This window comes from Pteropus alecto, unplaced genomic scaffold (assembly GCF_000325575.1).
Source record: "Pteropus alecto unplaced genomic scaffold, ASM32557v1 scaffold22, whole genome shotgun sequence".
Taxonomy (NCBI): Eukaryota; Metazoa; Chordata; class Mammalia; order Chiroptera; family Pteropodidae; genus Pteropus; species Pteropus alecto.
This window is the reverse complement of record NW_006434839.1, coordinates 1,121,153-1,139,367: the sequence shown is the minus strand read 5'-3', so window position 1 is coordinate 1,139,367 and position 18,215 is coordinate 1,121,153. Positions and strand designations below refer to the sequence as shown.

Below are 18,215 nucleotides of genomic sequence, written 5' to 3'. Positions count from 1 at the left end.
TGTCCAGCTTGATATTTCCAGACCAGAAATTCTGAAATCGTTTGCCCTGATACAAATACTTTTCTTTTCACATGTGATAGATGCATTTTAATTTCCACATGATAATCAGCATCGTTTCTCAGGGAATGATTTACTATAATTCCAAATTCGTTTCCTGAATCATGTTGACAACTGAGAAATATAGTTGTACTTCTTTTGAATCAATACCAGGCCCTATAATAAACTCATGAGATGATCGTGAGTCTGCCACTGACGGCTTCTCTGACAACCCCCCACAGGGTTATTCATCCTCTGAACCCTAAGACATATGTAAAAACCCTTGTAAAAACTCTTGACTCTGGCAGCCACATTTTTTTCATTAAAAAAAAAAATGTTAGGTACTGTGTATACTCTATAGCTTCCTTCATTTCTGCTTGTATCAATCACTTAGTGCAGTGGTCCCCAACCTTTGTGGCACCAGGGACCGGTGCTCCTATGAGAACCTAATGCCTGATGATCTGAGGTGGAGCTGAGGCGGTGACGCTGCCGCTGAGGAGCGCCTGCAAATACAGATGAAGCTTTGCTCACTGGCTCTTTGCTCACTGGCCCGCCGCTCACTTCCTGCTGCGTGGCCTGGCTCCTATCAGGCCACGGACCAGTACCAGTCCACAGGTTGGGGAGCCCTGCTCTAGTGAGTATAAGTTCAACGCTCATTCTCTGTAGCCCCACGTTCTTTAATTCCAGTACTGTGCACTGAAGCATGCAGCTGGCAGTTTACTTGCCTCTCCGTTGAAGAGTCACGGGCAGACTCAGGACAGCAGAGTTCTTTTAGGAAGAGCCTGGCCTGCCATGCTGGCGCTCTGAGAATTACACCATGGCCCATGTCGACCGCTGTGCTCCTGAAGACCTGTGACCTAGGTCTCCCTTTGGACCCTGGCATTTAAGTCATTCTGCTGTCCCATCGGAACTCTTGGTCTTTGACCTCTCCCCTGCACACTTTTTGGGCTGCTTTGTGGTTTGCTTTCAGGCCTGTGTTCTCACTGCAAGCCACCTGCGGTGCTAAGTCCCGCACAGTTTTCTGTTTACCGTTGTGCTGGTCACACCACTGCGAAGCCTGAGGTCTGAAGGACTGAGAGTATTACTTTTCCACTTTTTTACCTCACTTCATGCTACATTTTCAGCGAGACTGGAAGTTTCTTCTTCCATGTGAGTCTATGAAATCTTTCCCTCACAAAGCAGTCATTTCTGAAACATCATCAACTGCTAACAGACTGTTCCTGAAGAGCTGGAATTCGCCTCTGCCCCCCTCAGCATCTAGCTCAGCTCCTGCTACTTCGTAGGCAGCAAACATGCATTTTAATGAATAACTGAGGGGAGGGTAAAGTGTACACTCTGAGAACATAAGGACCAGTTCTTCTAGAGTCACTTCCATTTGTCTAAGCCTGAATGTCATCTTTAGGAATAGACCTGGTGGTTTTCACAGGTGGCCATCGGAATTGCCCCCGGGGAAGGGGGCGGGGCATAACAAAAGTGCATATCCCTTTGAGGATCCCATGAATCAGAACAGCTAGAGGTAGACTGGGAATCCGTGCTTTTCATACAAGGGCCAGTTATGAAGCAACTAGTTTGCACTGAACCAGATAACCTCTCAGGCCCCTAACAGCAATAACGTTCTTTGGTTCAAATATTAACTAGCCAACTGACAGAATTTTTGTTTTTCTAACTCACCCCATTCTAATGTGCCATTTGTCATCCTCATTCAGGGCCTGCTGAGCCAGTCGGTTATTTCTTCAACAGGGAAGCCCCCCTCCCGAGGCTCTAAGCATTTGAGGCTCACGCCTGTTTCCTTCGTGGATGAAATGACCTCATCGGCTTTGGTTAATATTAATCCCTTCACCCCAGAGTCCTATAGAAAACAATTCCTTCAATCCGGTGGCAAGAGGAAAGCCCCAGGAGATCTGTAAGTGCACTGTGTGGCCTGCCACTTTTGAGAACTGGTCTTACTGTGGTCAAGAAGGGAGAGCGTTAAAAATTAGGAATGAGAGCCCTGTCTGAATGAACCTGACATGGCTACCCATTCCCTCCTTTCTAAATGTCACTGTTGGTTTTAACCTGCTTTGTCGCAAAGATCCTAGCATCTTTCCATTCTGAAGTGCACCGGAAGGTGCCTTCTCTGTGAAAGAACAGACAGAGTCAGCAGTAGACCTGTGACCTCATCAGGAAGCTGGACAGGCTGTGGAATTGCCTTTGAGAGCTCTGCTCTGCTTCAGGGAAGACTGGCCGTTGGGGAAGGTGTGGTTCACACTTCCCAGACTATGTTGCGGTTTCGAGTCCAGCTTGTCTGACTGGCGATGAGAGCTATGGGGCAAGCCTTTGAACTTCTCTGCAGGCGATGGCACATTGGCTGACGAGGAAAAGATAGGGCTGCTTTCAGAAGTGCAAAAAAAAAAGGGAAAGCCAGACTGCACTGTTGTGTGCATCACTCAGGGATGTGTTTTGACTGTGTCTCTCCAAGGCGTCTTTGTTATGGAATGAAAGTGCCTCTAAATGGTCCAGTCATTTGTGCTCAGATGGAGTCAGCAAAATAAATGCACAGCTAGCAGTCTGAAGTTTGCAGAGCTTTAATGTGTTATATCGAGTTGTTTCTTTGGGAATCACTACGTATTAATCAGCTGATGGCCGGAATAGGTTTTCTCAGCACTGTCTCTTGGATCTTAAGTAAACAGGACTTCAGCACAAGTAAAGGGTCCACTTTTGCTACCAAGAATCCTCTTGGTTTTAGCTGTTTAGGATTATTTACAAACCATCAGAATTAATGGGTTTACCTCTCGCTGAAGCTGGCCAGGATAGACAGTTAACCTGCATTCTTGGCAAAGGAAGTGGTGACACTTCAGAAACGTCACTTAGTGCTTCTGAGAGGGTGTTTTTCTTCCTTATTGATTGTTTTATAAAGTTTAGAATGTGATATTAAATTTAAGTCACAAATGCCAAGCATCGATTTATTTCCATGAGTGCAATGTCCTCCATTTGCCATTACTACCGTGTACTTCTCTAAAGGGAAAAAAATCTACAGCTTGGCCGATCTAGAAACGAAAACCTTAAAGATCCAGAACGCAACTGCTCATGCCGGAGAAGACGTCTGTCAGAGACTTCGGCTTGTTGAAAAGTCATCGGTGATGTCTTAGCCAGGGTCAGAGCTCGTGTTGCTAGACTTAGTCTGCCTGTGACCTAAGACATGCACAGCCAGGTTCCGGTGGAGGTGGGTGCTGGAACGTAGTGTGGTGGCAAATTTCACTGACGGTTTCGCCTGTGTTCTGTGTGTTCTTTGCCTCCAGTTCTCAGCATATGCTGTTCTAGTTGCCTAAAACCCCTCCCTTTTCCCTAAGCTGGTTCCTACTCTTTCCTGGAATCCTAGCTTACATATCCTCTCTTTTAGGAAAGACTTTTACTCTTGAAATAATTAATTGGGTGCTGTCTGTGGTATCCCTTGATATCTTGTTCTTATTCTCACCTAGGTTCTTCTATTGAAATTTTCTATTTGTCCCTGTCCCCAAATATAAATTGAAGAGGGGAAGGAATTGTCTTATTTACTCTTACAGCCTCAGAACCTAGCATAGCACCAGGCTCAATAAATGCGCATGGTATATTGATATCACTTTTTTTTTTTTTTTTTAAGTGAGGAAGCTGGTCCAGGAGAAGGCAAGGTAGAACAGGGGCTGCCTGCCAAGGTAAGCGTTGTTCTCTGGCCCAGCTGTATGACAGTCATTTCACCCTCCGGCTTCTCTCTGTCTCCTCTCTCTCACCCTCCCTCCTTTCTTTCCTTCCTTCCCTCCACCCCCATCGCCAACATTTCATAGCAAATGTGCACTGCAACTGAATTTATTTGGACTCCCATTAAGGTCTATATTCTTAGACAGTGTCTGATAGGTATATTGCTAAATCATTACATCAGAATATTTTTAAAGTAAAGGCTACTGCTTCTATCTTTGACCCAGGGGAAAATTCCATAGTTATGGGGTAGAGAAGTGAAGGAAAAATCAAGATATCTAAGGTCCCCAAGTAAAAAAAAACGGAACAGTAAAAGAAAGCATGAGCCAGAGATTTAAACATAAAATTTTACCTCTTAAATGTACCAATATCTATTGATTTTTCTAATGTTTACCATCTTTGATCTAATATCCCTCATTTGATAATCTAACCTAATAAGACTGTAAAAACTGTTGCCAGAAATGTTTACTGCGGCCTTAACTGTCATAGCAAAAAATAAAATCAAAGGGGGGAGTACTAAATGTCTAATAATAAATGTCAGAGTAAATTTAAAGTCAGTGGAGTACTGAATTGCCATTAAGATGTTTATAATATCACGAAAACATTTCGACGTTCGGCGTCCAGAAGGGGGAGGGACTGAGGTCAGGGGTGATGAGGGTGAGGAGCTGGCTTATCTGGTATCTGAGATGAGGATGGGGGGTAGTGAGTGAGCACCTGGCAGAAGGCCCTGGGGACTCTGATTGGAAGTTTGGAATCCCAATGGGAAACAATTAGGTGTGTCTGAGTCCACGGTGTCATTTTCCCAAAATGCTTCTTACTCTTAGAGGAGATAAATACAGAGCTGGCAGCTATAGCAAATCTAGACATGGAAGAAATGGAGCTTGAGATTGGCAAAGGGCAATGAAAATGACAGATCCTGCTGATGAAGACTGATTGGTATTTGATGTCGAAAGCGAAGAGCTAGTAAGAGTCAAAATTTTAAAACTTCAGATGAAAAATTCTTGCTAATAGAGAAATTGGGAAAGTGCTGACTTTGTGGAGAAAAATCAGCTTGCAATAGATTCATATAAGTTTATGGAGTCTTGTCATAGCCACCACTTACTGAGGATTTACTATATGCTCGGCGTTGTGCTAAGTTCCACACACATACACACACACATGCGCACACACAACCACGCACTTCCTCATGTAATGTTTCAAAGAACCCGGAGTAGTAGTTGCCATGAACCTCACCTTACAGATAAGAAAACTGATGAAAAAAAGTTCAGTGATTTGCCTGGGGTTATTTACTAGCAGGGCAATGAGTGATGTTGCTGGTTGGCCAGTAGGGGGAGTGGTTGCTATGTCTGAGCACATGACCCGAACTAAGCAATTTGACAATTTTGTTTTCCAGACCGATTTTTGAGAAAGCGAATTGAACTCAAGATAAAAACATTAGCAGCCAGAATGTGAGACACATAGCCAAGTGTCAAAGGGAAGTGTTTTGTTGTTTGTTTCGGTATGCTCCACTCCGATCCCAGCTACTCCTTCAGCTGAGGACAGTAGCTCTGGCCGAGTAGATGTGTCCCTATAGGAACATATCGAGAAGAACAGTATGGCCAGACAGAGAGAATAAGATAGAAAAAAATGTAACATAGGAAAGAGAACTGTCAGTGCGGAGTTGTATGGGAGGTTTCAAAGAGTACAGAGAAGAGAGTCAGCATTCGGGGAGGTTCTTGCTGCCATAAATATGGACACAGGCAGGATCCAATGGCTATGCCTCAGAAGTCTTTTCGAAAACTTAGTTATGCCTCAATTTTATTGCTCACAATATGTTAGGAAGGATTATTCTAACTTTTTACTAAAATATTTCAGAGGTGTGTTCTACGAGAAACTGACATGACTTCCCGCTATGAAAAAGAATTCATGGAGTTAGAAAAAATTGGAGTCGGAGAATTTGGTACAGTCTACAAGTGCATTAAGAGGCTGGATGGATGTGTTTATGCGATAAAACGTTCCACGAGACCGTTTGCAGAATTATCAAATGAGTGAGTACCTTTGAAATGTACTAGAAGTACAAACCTGGATTTGGAAAGCTTTTTCTTGTTAAAATATTTTAAATAATATTTTAACGATGTCATTAAAAATATACCATTTACTGGTTTTTAAAATCATCCCACCCCCTCCATTGTATGTTGTATCACATTCAAACACTTTTGAGTTTTCCAAATCAGAGAGGTTATATCCTAAAATATACCATGATCATTTTGAGGCCTGTTGTGTGTGTGTGTGTGTGTGTGTGTGTGTGTATGTGTGTGTGGGTGTGGTTTTTGTGGCTTTTCTGGTCTTACTGCTTTTTTCCAAATAAATAGATTTATGGAATGATCTTCTGGTGCCTATTTAGTTCATCAGAAATATTGCCAAGTAGGAAGCTGTTAACTCACTGGTTTGTCTATTTTGTATTAATAATGAATCCAATAGTCAAGTTTCAAAGGCAACAAGGAAAAGTTAACACGAAATTTAAATTTCATTCCCAGAAGTAATTTTTTTTCCCAAGGAAAACCACCAATTTCAGATCTAGCCAATGCTTTTTATGAACTGTGGGGCTATAATACTTATGCTGAATCTGAAATTACAGACTTTGGAATTCTTCATTTTTATGCTGAAATTCACCAACTACCTTACATTTCGCTTGTGTTGGATCCATTCCCTAATGAATCTCTCTCTCCAAGGCCGTCCCTGTGCCTACATCGTATCGGCTGAGTTGAATATCGACTCTGACCATCTCACCTTCACAAAGAAGGTCGAGGGCCCATCACAATACCCACAATCAAGTCTGTGGTGGCCGCCTTCTTAAGCCCATCAAGGTTTTTGGATTATGATACAGTAACGCTAAGGCCTAACGCACGCGGCCGTTGAGGTAGTAACCACCTAAAATACCTCTTTACCTGCGCCATGTTTGATGCAGAAAATCGTGGACTTTGGCACCAAGGTGACCAGGATTCTGCTCGCAGGTCTGCTGTCACCAGCTTAACTTGGGGCCGGTCACTGAACTTTCTGAAGCCTCTGTCCTTGTCACTGTATCTTATAAGTGGTCATGAAAGTTGAATGAGGTGAAAGAGTAAGCAGGCGGTGAGCATGGAGTCAATGTCCTGCTGCGGTTAATGATGCTTCGCAGCTTGTCTTCCAGCAACGCTTGCGTGTGCATTATCTGGATTCATTTTTCTCAATGCTTTTCTCTCTCCTAGGAATTCGGCTTTGCACGAAGTTTACGCTCACGCAGTGCTGGGTCATCACCCCCACGTGGTACGTTACTACTCTGCGTGGGTGGAAGACGAACACATGATCATTCAGAATGAATACTGCAATGGTGAGTGTGGACTCACACCTGTGGAGAGGGAGGTGCACGTTTAAGTCCTCCGGAAAAAAATCGTTGCCTCTTCCTGCCGGGGATAGCAGAGCCACACCTAAAAAGTCTGCACTGTGGGTTCCCCTGGAGGCAGAGGGCTGGAGAAAACGAGCTGAGTTAAAGGAATTTCAGGTTTATGCTAGTATGCATTTCTTTCAAAGCTGGTGTGTAGCCGATACGGAGAAGCTCTCACTCCCTTCACACTTAACCCGAGAGAGAGAACTTTTACCCCAGTGATTTGAATAGCAAAGCATCCTTTTACCATCTGCTAGGCATTCTAAAAGATGCAAGCCATGCTCTCTACCAATTTTGGGGGGTGGTAAATTTAAACAGCCCACTTTCGAATAACTTTCAAGCAGCTCCCTGAGTTTGGGAATCGTGCATGCTTCTTACTGCTTCTTTCCTTTCAACTTCAGTGTCCTCACCAGTCGTGGCGTGGGGTGGGGTTCTGGGACTGACACTTGGTGACTTCAGGTCTGTTTTCGTTCAGGGACACACATACATGGTAACCGATAAAACTATCCCTCTGGGCTACTTAAAGCTCCTCTGGTTTAACGTATTTCTAATCCGTGATTAAGGGGTTGATATAAAAACACTTATGTGTTGTTATTCTTGGAACTATTTTTCATCAGAATGTTCCGTGGCAAAGCGGAAAGGTGCTAACACACCGAACAGAAGCTTGCCATCATTGTAGGAGCAGCGGTCCACATTCTGGCATCGTAATATTGGCTAGCGGCATCCCTCTTCCCTTAACACCCCGTTCCCCATATGCCCACCTAGATTTTCTCTAATAGTACAGTCTGTCTCTGAGTAAATCTAGTAACCACCAGATTGTGTATGTGTGTCCAGCCTGGCTTTTGAGGACAGATCAGTGACAAGGCTTCATCCTTGTATAAATTAAGTATACAAGTAGGTAAGTAAGTAACATTATGAAATGCTAGAAACACAGAAAATGGGGCACATATCCTGCAAAGTAATAATTTGGCATTTCTCTTGTTGTTTTCTTATAGCCTGATTTCTTTGTACCCTTACCTCTAAACTTTGTGGGGTTTTTCCTCTAATAAGTTCCCTCTAAATCCCTTTTCTAATAGTCTCTTTGGGATAAAGAATGGACCCTTTCCGTATACTCGTGACTGAAAGGCTCAGACTTTCCTTAATCATCTTCTCTTAATTTTCTCTGATCATAACCTGAGATTCCCTATTCCTATCTTCCCTCTCTCTGTAAAGGACATTGGGATATTGGAGTTATTTCTCTGATGTTTAGTTACTAACAAAGATAAGGTTAAATAACAAAAATTAACAAAGTAAAACTGATTTGGGGCAATGTAAAGGTTTCAAATATTCAAAAAAGAATAAGATGGAGTGATTGTTCACTATTACAAATCATCTAATTCTTTTCAACATCGGCACACCTCTGCAAGCTTAACCCTGTATTAAGCTCTAGGGTGAGATGAGGTACGTCCTTCAAGGAGCTTTATTCCACTTGCTCTGTTGCACAGTAAATACACACGAGGCAAAGCCAGATGGTGCAACGATGGGTAAAAAGCGTTCGGAGAAGGTGAATGTGAGCACGGTGCAGCTCGGTGTGGCGGAACGGGCCAGGCTCCACGCTGGCAGACCGGGCTTTCAAACCCGGCTCTGCCGCAGACAGCCGCTGGGATGTCACTTACTGTCTCTCTCTTCAGTGAGATTAATATTTACTTACGGGAGTAGTTTGAGAATTAGCCACCACCTGTGTCAAATGCTAGCGCAGTGTCAATACCTGACACATAGTAAGAACTCAATAATAGTTGCTATTAGAGTAGTCTGAGAAAATCTCGTAAAGGAGGTAGGACTTGAAGAAGGCCCGGCAGAATATTACTAGGGTTTTGGGAAAGAGAGAGAAGACACCCATTTAGGGTGACAGCCTGCAGGCAAAGAGCAGGATGGTAATGGGAGTGGGTCCGGCCGAGCAGGCAGTCGGTCATTAGCAGTACTGAGGTGATCGCATAGGAGGAAGTAAGATCAGCAAGGATTCTGGACTAGATTATGGGGAATCACTGTGCATTCATCATGGTGGTCCACTAACTTCATTGGGTACTTAACAATTAAAATGTAACTCTGACTTATCAAAATGTCACTCAAATACATCGAATCTTTCCAATGCGATCTAATCGTGGGAAATAAAGCATGCCCTACGTGTTTGTAGTTATGGATAATCCATGCTGAGACTCTGCCCTGTGGCTCTAAATAAAGGGCAAGTCCAAAATATGCGTAAGGTAGTAGAGAAGTCTGTGCCTCGTTCCTTTTCCTCCCTTCCCACCCCGTCCCCTACCTCTCCCTCTTTCTCATCTCTTGCTTCTCATGCCCTGCCTCCCCACGCCCACCCTTTCCCCGGTCCCCCCAGCCTGTCACAGCAGTCAAGCTGAAACACATACAGTTATGCTTTTACCTCAGATTATAAATTAGATCATTTAGATTACAACTATTAGAGACAATCATCTGATTTCCCCTACTGTCCCTCCTGAGCCCTGAACCAATCAAATGTTCCCTCCTCCTCCCCCACCCTGGCCAACATCCCCTACAAGTCACCTCTGGGTCAGCCTCTGCACTCTGAAGGTTTTCAGTAGCAGGTGGATTTTGGAACCACAGGGATTCTGTCTGATTCAGGATTGGATGATTAATCTCTTCCTAAAGGCAGTATTTTCTTGTGATGTCTCTGTCACTGAAGTTTTACAGAGCGGGCTCCTCTAGAATGGGGTTCTTACATTTGTCCGGGTGATGTGACATCCAGAAGTTGGTGTCCTCTGTGAAACACCATGAATATCAGTTATATTCCCCACCAAACAAGGAACACTGTACCAGCAGAAAAACATGCTTACGTTGTGGGTAGCAACATAAAAGCAAGATTGTGAGACTATAAATGTATGAACAAAATATTCTGTTAAATTGTTGGTCTGCTTTTTAACACTGCTAGAAGGCATTAGCTATTTATTGCTATTTTTGTTTTGGTATCTGTTAAGCCTCATGAGCAGACAGGAAAACATAGATACATTTTTCTTAAGTTTTTTTTTTTTTTTTTTTCCCTACCATGTGAGGAAAGTACCTTAATTTTATCTAAAGGAAAGAATCCGGCAACCCAGCTCACAGATGGTGTGAGAAGCTGCCCAGAAGCTGGTTGTTTCCTTCTAGGGCACAGTGCTGGCCATTGCGGCAGCCATCCCCAGGTGGCACCCTGCGTTACGGGGTTTAAGGCTCCAATGTAGTTGGACGAGAGGAGTAGGGGTGAAGTTCACAGTTCATTCAGTGTTGCTATGTCTATAAACACATACTTCCTTGCTAATTCTACTTAGTAAAGAACAGTTACTTAGGCTCTTCTATACGAAGTGAAAGATCAGCTTGAATACTTTTGCACAAATGGGTACTTTTCAGTAACTTCTACTACTGTTAATTATTACCTGGCTAAATTTCATATTACCTACAGAGCTTCGCAGTAATTAAAAGTGCTAGCACTGGTCTAGTTACTCTTGCTAAGTACCCGTAGCTCTTCAGGGGACTGGAAATATTTCTGCTTGTAATCTGAGAGAACATAGGAAAGGTACCTCCGGGATGCTTCTTTCTTTCCATACCTATTATGGGATCCTTGACTTAGTCTTTTTTTTTCCCCCTCTGCTGCCAGGATAGACATTCAGTTCAGGAAATATTACATGCCAGACCTTCGGAAAGTGAAGATGAGACGCAGGGCCTGTCCTAAAGCAGCCCCCAGGCTAGAAGGGAAACTTCTAGTGTACGTGGTGCCTGGGTGCAGCCCTTCTCCCCTCGTCACCGCTCGTAACCTCATCTGCAAACTTAGTCTCGGGGTGACTTTGTTTTAACAAGCTGCAACACACCCTTAAATGTCACCTGTAGTATATAAGTTCTTTCCTAAGAAGGTTCACAGTAAAAAACAAAAACAAACTTTAGCCTTCTGTGTTTCTGAAAGGGGCTAAATTCTTTTCCTTTCTGAACTTAAGTATTTTAACATGACAGATCAACCTTTAAGTTCAATTTCTACATAACAAACTTTTAAATATGGATTTCCCAGGACATCTTACCATCTGAGATCCCACTGTTCTGATTTGCACTTGAAGGGTGTTACTATGGGCTTTATAACCACGGGGGCGGCGGGTAGGGGGGTGGCGGAGAACACGGGTCTCTGTTATTTTGCCTGAAGAGGCTACCAGTGAACACCAATTAATGATATAAAGGGTTTGGAAGCATTCTAATACCTTAATTCAGGGGCATCTAAGATCAGGTAGTCAAATGAGCCCAGACCTTATTATTCATAACAATGATAAATCAAGAGTCTATAGCTGATGTGTAAATACTGTGGCTCAAATAGGATTTAGGTGTGCTTGATATTTTATATTTTCCTTGGGTCAGCAATCGTTACATGTTCTTATTTTATGATATATTTTTAAGGGAAGTAAACTTAGAATCGATCACATTAAAATTAATAATGGCTTATAATTACTAGGTTGACACTGATGTGGAATTAATCATCATACCAATAGTAGCTACGTGACTAGGGCTGGTTGGTCTTCTGGTTAATAATTAGGTAAAACTTTAAAAATGTATACAGGGGCATACTCAAGGCATTAGGGCCATGTACTAGATACCTGGATGTGGCATTTTCTTTTCCTCTTTGAAAGCCCTGTAATTCTTTCTCACGTGTCTGTGGTATAAATGGGGGGAAGATATTATTATGTTTTGCATGGACCACTGAAGTAAACTAGACTTGCTGGACCGAGTTCATTTGCAAGGAATTTTTTGAATATTTTCTACGCCTTCGTCTGTACGGTTCATACCTTTCTTGTTCTTTCCTAGGTGGGAGCTTGCAGGCTGCTATATCTGAAAACATTAAGTCTGGCAATCATTTCAAAGAGTTGACACTCAAGGACATCCTTCTACAGATTTCCCTTGGGCTCAAGTACATCCACAACTCTGGCATGGTGCACCTGGACATCAAACCTAGTCAGCGGCCCCCTCTGTCCCCGGCCGTGCTTAGCGCCTTCCCCACTGCTGTCAAAGTCTGCCCATGTGGCTGTCAAGCATCAAAGATGATGTTTGCTGGCAGAATCCTTTTCTTTGTTTCCCCTAAAAAATTTCAATTAAACAGCTTTAACCATTTTCTTCCTGGGCTCGGGGGGATAGAAAAAGACAAAACCCCTTCCCAGAGAGTGAAGCCAAAGTATGAAAATAAGTATTTAATTTACAAGGCAGATAAGTGACAGCGTTATTATTGGCTATACCATGACCGTGTTAGTGCCATTCTCTAATTCACACTGATCAAAGTGAGCAGAAATGAATGGTTTGGCACTCATTAATGTGAAACCCAAGAAAATGTTACCATATTGTGGGGGTTTTTGTTTTGTTTTGTTTTTGCTTATTTCTCTGTTTTGAGGCCACCAGCCTCTTCAGAGGATAGGGTATGTTTGAGGTCAGTTTCAGTCAAACAGGTATTATCAGTCGCTGAGCTGTCCAAAAGGAGTGTGAGAGATTTCAGGGCAGGAAACAAACCTGTGGTCCTGTTATACACACAGAAGAGGAAGGAGGGTGGCCATAATGTCAAATATAAACAAGAATCTTTGGGATGAAAAGCAAAGGAATCATTACTTACATCAGTTCTGTAATTTTGCAGGTAACATCTTCATTTGTCATAAGATGCAGCGTGACTCTCCTGCAGTCCCAGAAGAAACTGAAAATGAAGCCGATTGGTTTCTCTCTGCTAATGTAATATACAAAATTGGTAAGTCTGCCTTATACCCGGACCTGTACACTATTATCCTATTAAACTTGTACTGATGACTCCATTTATTCCAGTTTTGAGAAAGACATGCTTTTAAAGAGCTCTATTTTTTCTTTTTTTAGGTGACTTGGGTCTTGCGACATCAATAAGCAAACCCAAAGTGGAAGAGGGAGATATTCACTTCCTGGCTAAAGAGATTTTGCAAGAGGTATAGATTAGAGAAATGGAGGCTACTTTATAATCCACTGAGCCTTTGGACTCTCAAACGAAGGTTCACAGTACAAGAAATTAATAGTATATATGTATAATTTAAATGTATATCATCCCCTTTCCTATTCAGAATGGAGACCAAAGATAGGAGAGAAACTTTTCCAACAAAAGCATGAGGAAAGCCGGCTCAGTGATGGATTAATCAATATTCGTACTGTTCTTTGTAAAGGTCCTTCACTGTGTCTAGTATTTCTTAGAATTCCTAAACTCGTCGATTACCTAGGAGGAAGGAAGCTTATTGGTTCAACCCATCTTTATCCCGCCACTCTCCTTTCGCTAGCACGCCGGCTCTGGTCATTGAAGTGACCTTTAGTTACCGGCCACCTCTAGGAAGTCTGTGGAGTCAGGCCTGGCGCAGCAGGGTTCATCGGGTGGATTCGTGCTCCATCCTTCACCCTCTCTAGAAGTAAAGCACTAACCACGGCAGGTGTGACCTTGCCCGCTGTGTCTGATGAAGCTCTCATGCTTTACGAACCTTTCTTACCAGTCGTTGTTTAGTCTAGGCTCGCTTCACTTGGCGAACCAACTGGCCTTCCCATCTTCTGTTTTGAAGGACTATCGGAACCTCCCCAAAGCGGACATATTTGCCCTGGGATTAACGATTGCCGTGGCCGCAGGAGCAGAGCCATTACCCAGCAATGGGGCCGCGTGGCATCACATCCGCGAGGGAAACCTTCCGCCTGTCCCGCAGGAGCTCTCGGAAGAATTTCACGACCTGCTCAAGGTGAAATCTTAGGAAATAAAGAAGAGATAGGACTGTCCATTAAAAAAAAAAAAGAAGTAACGACAAGTAGGTGGGGAAAGGGAAATGGAGACGTTGTTAGAAGGAAGAAGGAAGCATGGCTAGGAAGGACCGAAAGCTTCTCAAGGAAACCCAGAGACTATCTGAAAACCTTTTATGTGACTGTTTTAAAACCACGTTACTTTTTTTTTTTCATTTGCCCTTCTGAAGAACTTTGTGAGGTGGGCAGTGGAGGAGACGGAGGCTCAGAGTAGCTCCTTCTAGTTCGCCTCTGATAACTGACTGACTCCAAAATCAAACCAGGTCATTTTGCTCTTATTGCGGGGTTGTAACTGTGGGAATATTACTAAAAAAACTGAATCTTGAGCGTATAGAAGAAAATACAAGCGAATTCATTGATCGCTAACCGACAATACCACCAATCGTTTGAACTATTGGAAGGAAGGTAAGGTCAGCTCAGGAATCTGTGTGTTACTTGGACTCAGTGATGCCTGAGTATGCATAAGAACAAGGAAAGGAAGGTCATACACTGAATCAAGGGTACAAAAAGTCTACACCATCGAGAAGCCTAGAATTCTACTAAGAAAACAAAGTGCACATGGAAGATTTACTTTAGGGCATAAGGACCAGGATCAGTTAGGATCCCTAAAATAGCCTTAGAATTATCTAAGATGGAGATTAAAGTTCAATTTCATAGTTTACCTAAAAACTTCAAATTTAGTTACAAACCTGTCCTTCCTCACTTCTCCTTTCCCGAAAGAAGGCAAACCGTTCCTTCCGGTGTTTTTTGTTCCTAGTGTAATTATTTATTTCTAGATGTAGATTGCTCTCCAATGTAGGAGATACTTATTGAGTATCTCAATGCTGGCCCCGTGCTAGGTAACATGTATAGTTACTTTAATTCTCACAACCATCCAGAAGGCGAATATTGCTATCTCAAATATCAGGAAAGGGAAACTGAGTTTTAGCAAAGTTAAGTGACCCGTTCAAGGCTACGTAGTAAATGGCGGAGCTGGCTCTGAACATGGGTCCCCAAATGGAAGGTTCGGTGTTTTCATTATATGACACTGCTAATTGCTGTAAATAATTAGGTATTTTCTATTGTATTCAAGTCATTTTAGGTTACAGGCATCCTCTGCCTGAAGATAAATGCTGTAGGAATATTGTCGTGGTAGGGTATCCTTAATTAATTTCAAGTGAAAAAGGAGCATGCTGTGGTAGAAAGTAAGCTGAACTCAGAGCTGGGTGACTTGGGTTTTAGTCTTGGCCCTGTCAATGACTAGGCCAAGTGACTTTTTATTTCAGGACCTCGGTTTCTTCCTGTTTAAAATTAAGGCATTAGATTGGTTAAGCATCCAACTAGCTCTAAAATATGATACTTACAAACAAGTCAGAGGTATGGATGACGGATGCTACCAAGTAAGGATGGTATTCCTGTCCCAGTAAGAGCTACGTCATCACCTATTTCTTCCCTCTGCACAAAGAAGCGTAGTTGCACAAAATTCACCGGCAGAAGCTGGGCTGGGTTGGCTTGGGTAGAGAGATTTCTCCCACAGCGAAGCTTCTATTTCCTCTCTTTTGGTCCTACATCATCAGAACATGATCCACCCTGATCCTGCGGACAGACCTTCTGCAGCGGCTCTAGCCAGAAGTCGAGTCCTTCGTCCCTCCCTGGGGAAAACAGAAGAGCTCCAGCAGCAGCTTAACTTGGAAAGGATGAAGACGGCCACCCTGGAAAGGTAGATTTTGGATATCAGAGTTGAGAAAGAATCTATTTGTGTACTACTCACAGTGACAATGACTGGTCTGATGTGTCTTCTCTAGGGATTCAAGTAGAACCCAATGTTATAATACATAGCAGCATGAGGCTCTTTGTAGGGTGGGGCTGGAGACTAGACTGTTTGAGAGAGAAAATTCCAGTTAATGCAAAGGAAGCAGAGTGAAGAGTACCAGGAAATACAACTGGTAAAGAAAACTTAGTAGGATTCTGAGTAAGACAGGTGTTCAGGTAACTGGTGAACGATCCCCCAAAGCAGGAAAACCATAGTTAAGGCAGGAAGAGACCTATTTTAGAAATCTGTTAAATTTCAGAGACAGGCAGATACTCTGTTTTGATACATGTTTAGAGGAAGAGGAATTTTTTCCAAGCCAAAGGAAATGGTCTGATTACTTATTCATGTAAGCTTGTATTCATGTATACATTCATTTATTAATCTATTCCTTCATTAAACAAATGGAAAGTAATTAGATGGGCTGAGCAGGTATAAAGGTCAGACAGGTTTCAGTTCTGAAGGCATTTTAAAGTGATTATGACATACACTGTGTACTATTGAAAATATAAAAGGAAGAGATGAAAAATGGTCCTTGTCTAAAATAAGCTTAGAAGTCCAACTTCTTTTGGTACACAATCCATCTTAAAATGATTAATTTGAAAAGTCCCTAAAATGATTTCTTGGCAATGAGTTGTGGAGGCTCTAGGTAATGCATCCTAAGTAACTTAATATATATATATATATTTTTTTTTGCTCTAGTTTTAGATCCCATTTTTCCAGCTAATAAACAAAATACAAAATACTTATATATATGCTATAACAGCAATATAAGTATTTCTTAACGTGTAGTGTGTACATTCCATGAGGCCAGCTATGGAGGCACAGGTAACTGTCTTTAGCAATTACCAGCAATGAGCATGTGTCATAGAGATGGGGCAGATGCCTTCTTGAAATTGTCTACACTAGCTTTTTCCGTAAAAAGCTAGGTAGTAAATATTTTATACTTTATAGGCCATGTGATCTTTGCTGCAACGACTCAACTCTGCTGTAGTGATGTAAAAGCAGCCAAGGACAATATACAAACGAGATGGGTATGGCTAAGTTTTCCAATAAGACTTTATTTACAAAAACAGGTGGCGCTCTAGATTTGACCCATGGGCTGTGCTTCAAGGACCCCACAGTTTTCATATGTAGCCGGTAGAGTTATTCCCTTAAATATTTATATTTTTAAGTTTAGAGATCTTTTGTGCCCCGATCAAGATTAAAGACACCAAACCTGCCATGTCTGTGGCACATGTGTGCTAGCCATTTTTTAAAGACAATCAGGAGCGAATTGTCTATTCTGTGTATACCGTAAGCTTGGTTCAATAAATACTGAAAGAAAAAGAAAAATCTGTTAGTTTTGATCATAAATATTATCTCTAATTAGGACCAAGTAACATATTTTTTCTCTTTTATTGTCAGGGAGCTCAGAGAAGCCCAGCAGGCCCAGTCCCCTCGGGAAGACCACAGCGACCCTGGGGTCTCCGGGACCCCCCCATCAAGAAGCACCAAATGCCTGGTAGGAAGAAAGAGTGCAAAGTCTTCAAGCTTCACCTGTGGGACCCCTTCCCCATAAGAACTCATTTCACACCGACCCACCTTTTACCTCACAGCTTCTAGAAACAGATTTTGACTGTGTCAGACTTCCTCTCGTTCATGGAAAGATTAACCAATTTGAATCCCGAAGATTTCAAAAACCACTCCTAATTTGGCCTCTGCAGCCAAGATCCTAAAGCTATTAAAGCCTCTTATTAGTAATGATCCTAAGTACAATAACCAGCAGCCATTTCCCTTCTCTCTTATAATCCTCGTACCACCTATTGATCAATCACTCCTCAAACCCACAGTGCACAACAGGAAAGCAAGGGCTTCTCAACTGGAAGAAGAGACGGAATCAGCCCTCGGTGCAGCCTGTGGACTAAGAGGTTACTCTAGCTAATTACCTACAAAGGGTCTTGGTGACTCTCCCTACACACGGAAAGACAATTCTGTTTTGAATTGTGGTAACGGCTTACAAGAAAATGTGCCTGGATTTCAAAAACATTTCCCAGGTCATACAATGGTACTGCTAAAAGAATTCTCAGCCACTTTAAGTAGTTTTCCTACTGTATTCTCTGAATGGAGAGAGTCCCTTTCTCTGATACTGTATTTATGAAGTACAAATGACTTCGTCATTATGTGAGGTGGGTACAAATAAGACTATACCTAACTTGAAATTTCTGAGCTGGTTATCAACTTAGGAAACAAAAATCCTGGGTAGAGGGCGTGAGGGAAATCTGACGTCATTCTCCCTCCCTCTATTTGCCTTGACCCTCTTCTAACTGTTATGGCTGGTTCTGATTTTCTGGGTGTCACCAATTTCTCCTTGATTTTATCAGAATTTGGCTTTGTTTCCTGTGATTTTATATTTTATCCAACTCCTTTTTCTCTGTACATATTTTTAAAGAAATAGAATAATTGTAAATAAAGGTTTTTATCTTGTCTGAA

General features: G+C 42.4%; 2 protein-coding genes across 5 annotated transcripts in view; one reads left to right on the top strand and one right to left on the bottom strand.

Annotated features, from left to right (window-relative positions):
* The window catches only part of KIAA1147 (KIAA1147 ortholog), a 59,845-nt gene extending 46,967 nt beyond the window's left edge, over positions 1–12,878 (bottom strand). For 2 of the 4 annotated variants that reach the window (XM_025045913.1, XM_025045914.1), the window contains exon 1: positions 6,675–6,981. The gene's annotated coding sequence lies outside the window, so the exon portion shown is untranslated. Of the gene's footprint in view, positions 1–6,674; positions 7,046–9,706; positions 9,922–12,773 lie in introns of those variants that run through there. The other 2 variants (XM_025045911.1, XM_025045912.1) reach the window with 2 other exon arrangements.
* Positions 1,392–18,215, top strand: WEE2 (WEE1 homolog 2). The gene is made up of 10 exons (XM_025045910.1): positions 1,392–1,939; positions 3,656–3,707; positions 5,602–5,774; positions 6,975–7,096; positions 11,981–12,127; positions 12,795–12,902; positions 13,025–13,110; positions 13,726–13,896; positions 15,511–15,653; positions 17,151–18,215. Exons 1-10 carry the CDS (start codon positions 1,839–1,841, stop codon positions 17,302–17,304), a joined length of 1,257 nt encoding a protein of 418 aa, XP_024901678.1. The 5' UTR covers positions 1,392–1,838; the 3' UTR covers positions 17,305–18,215.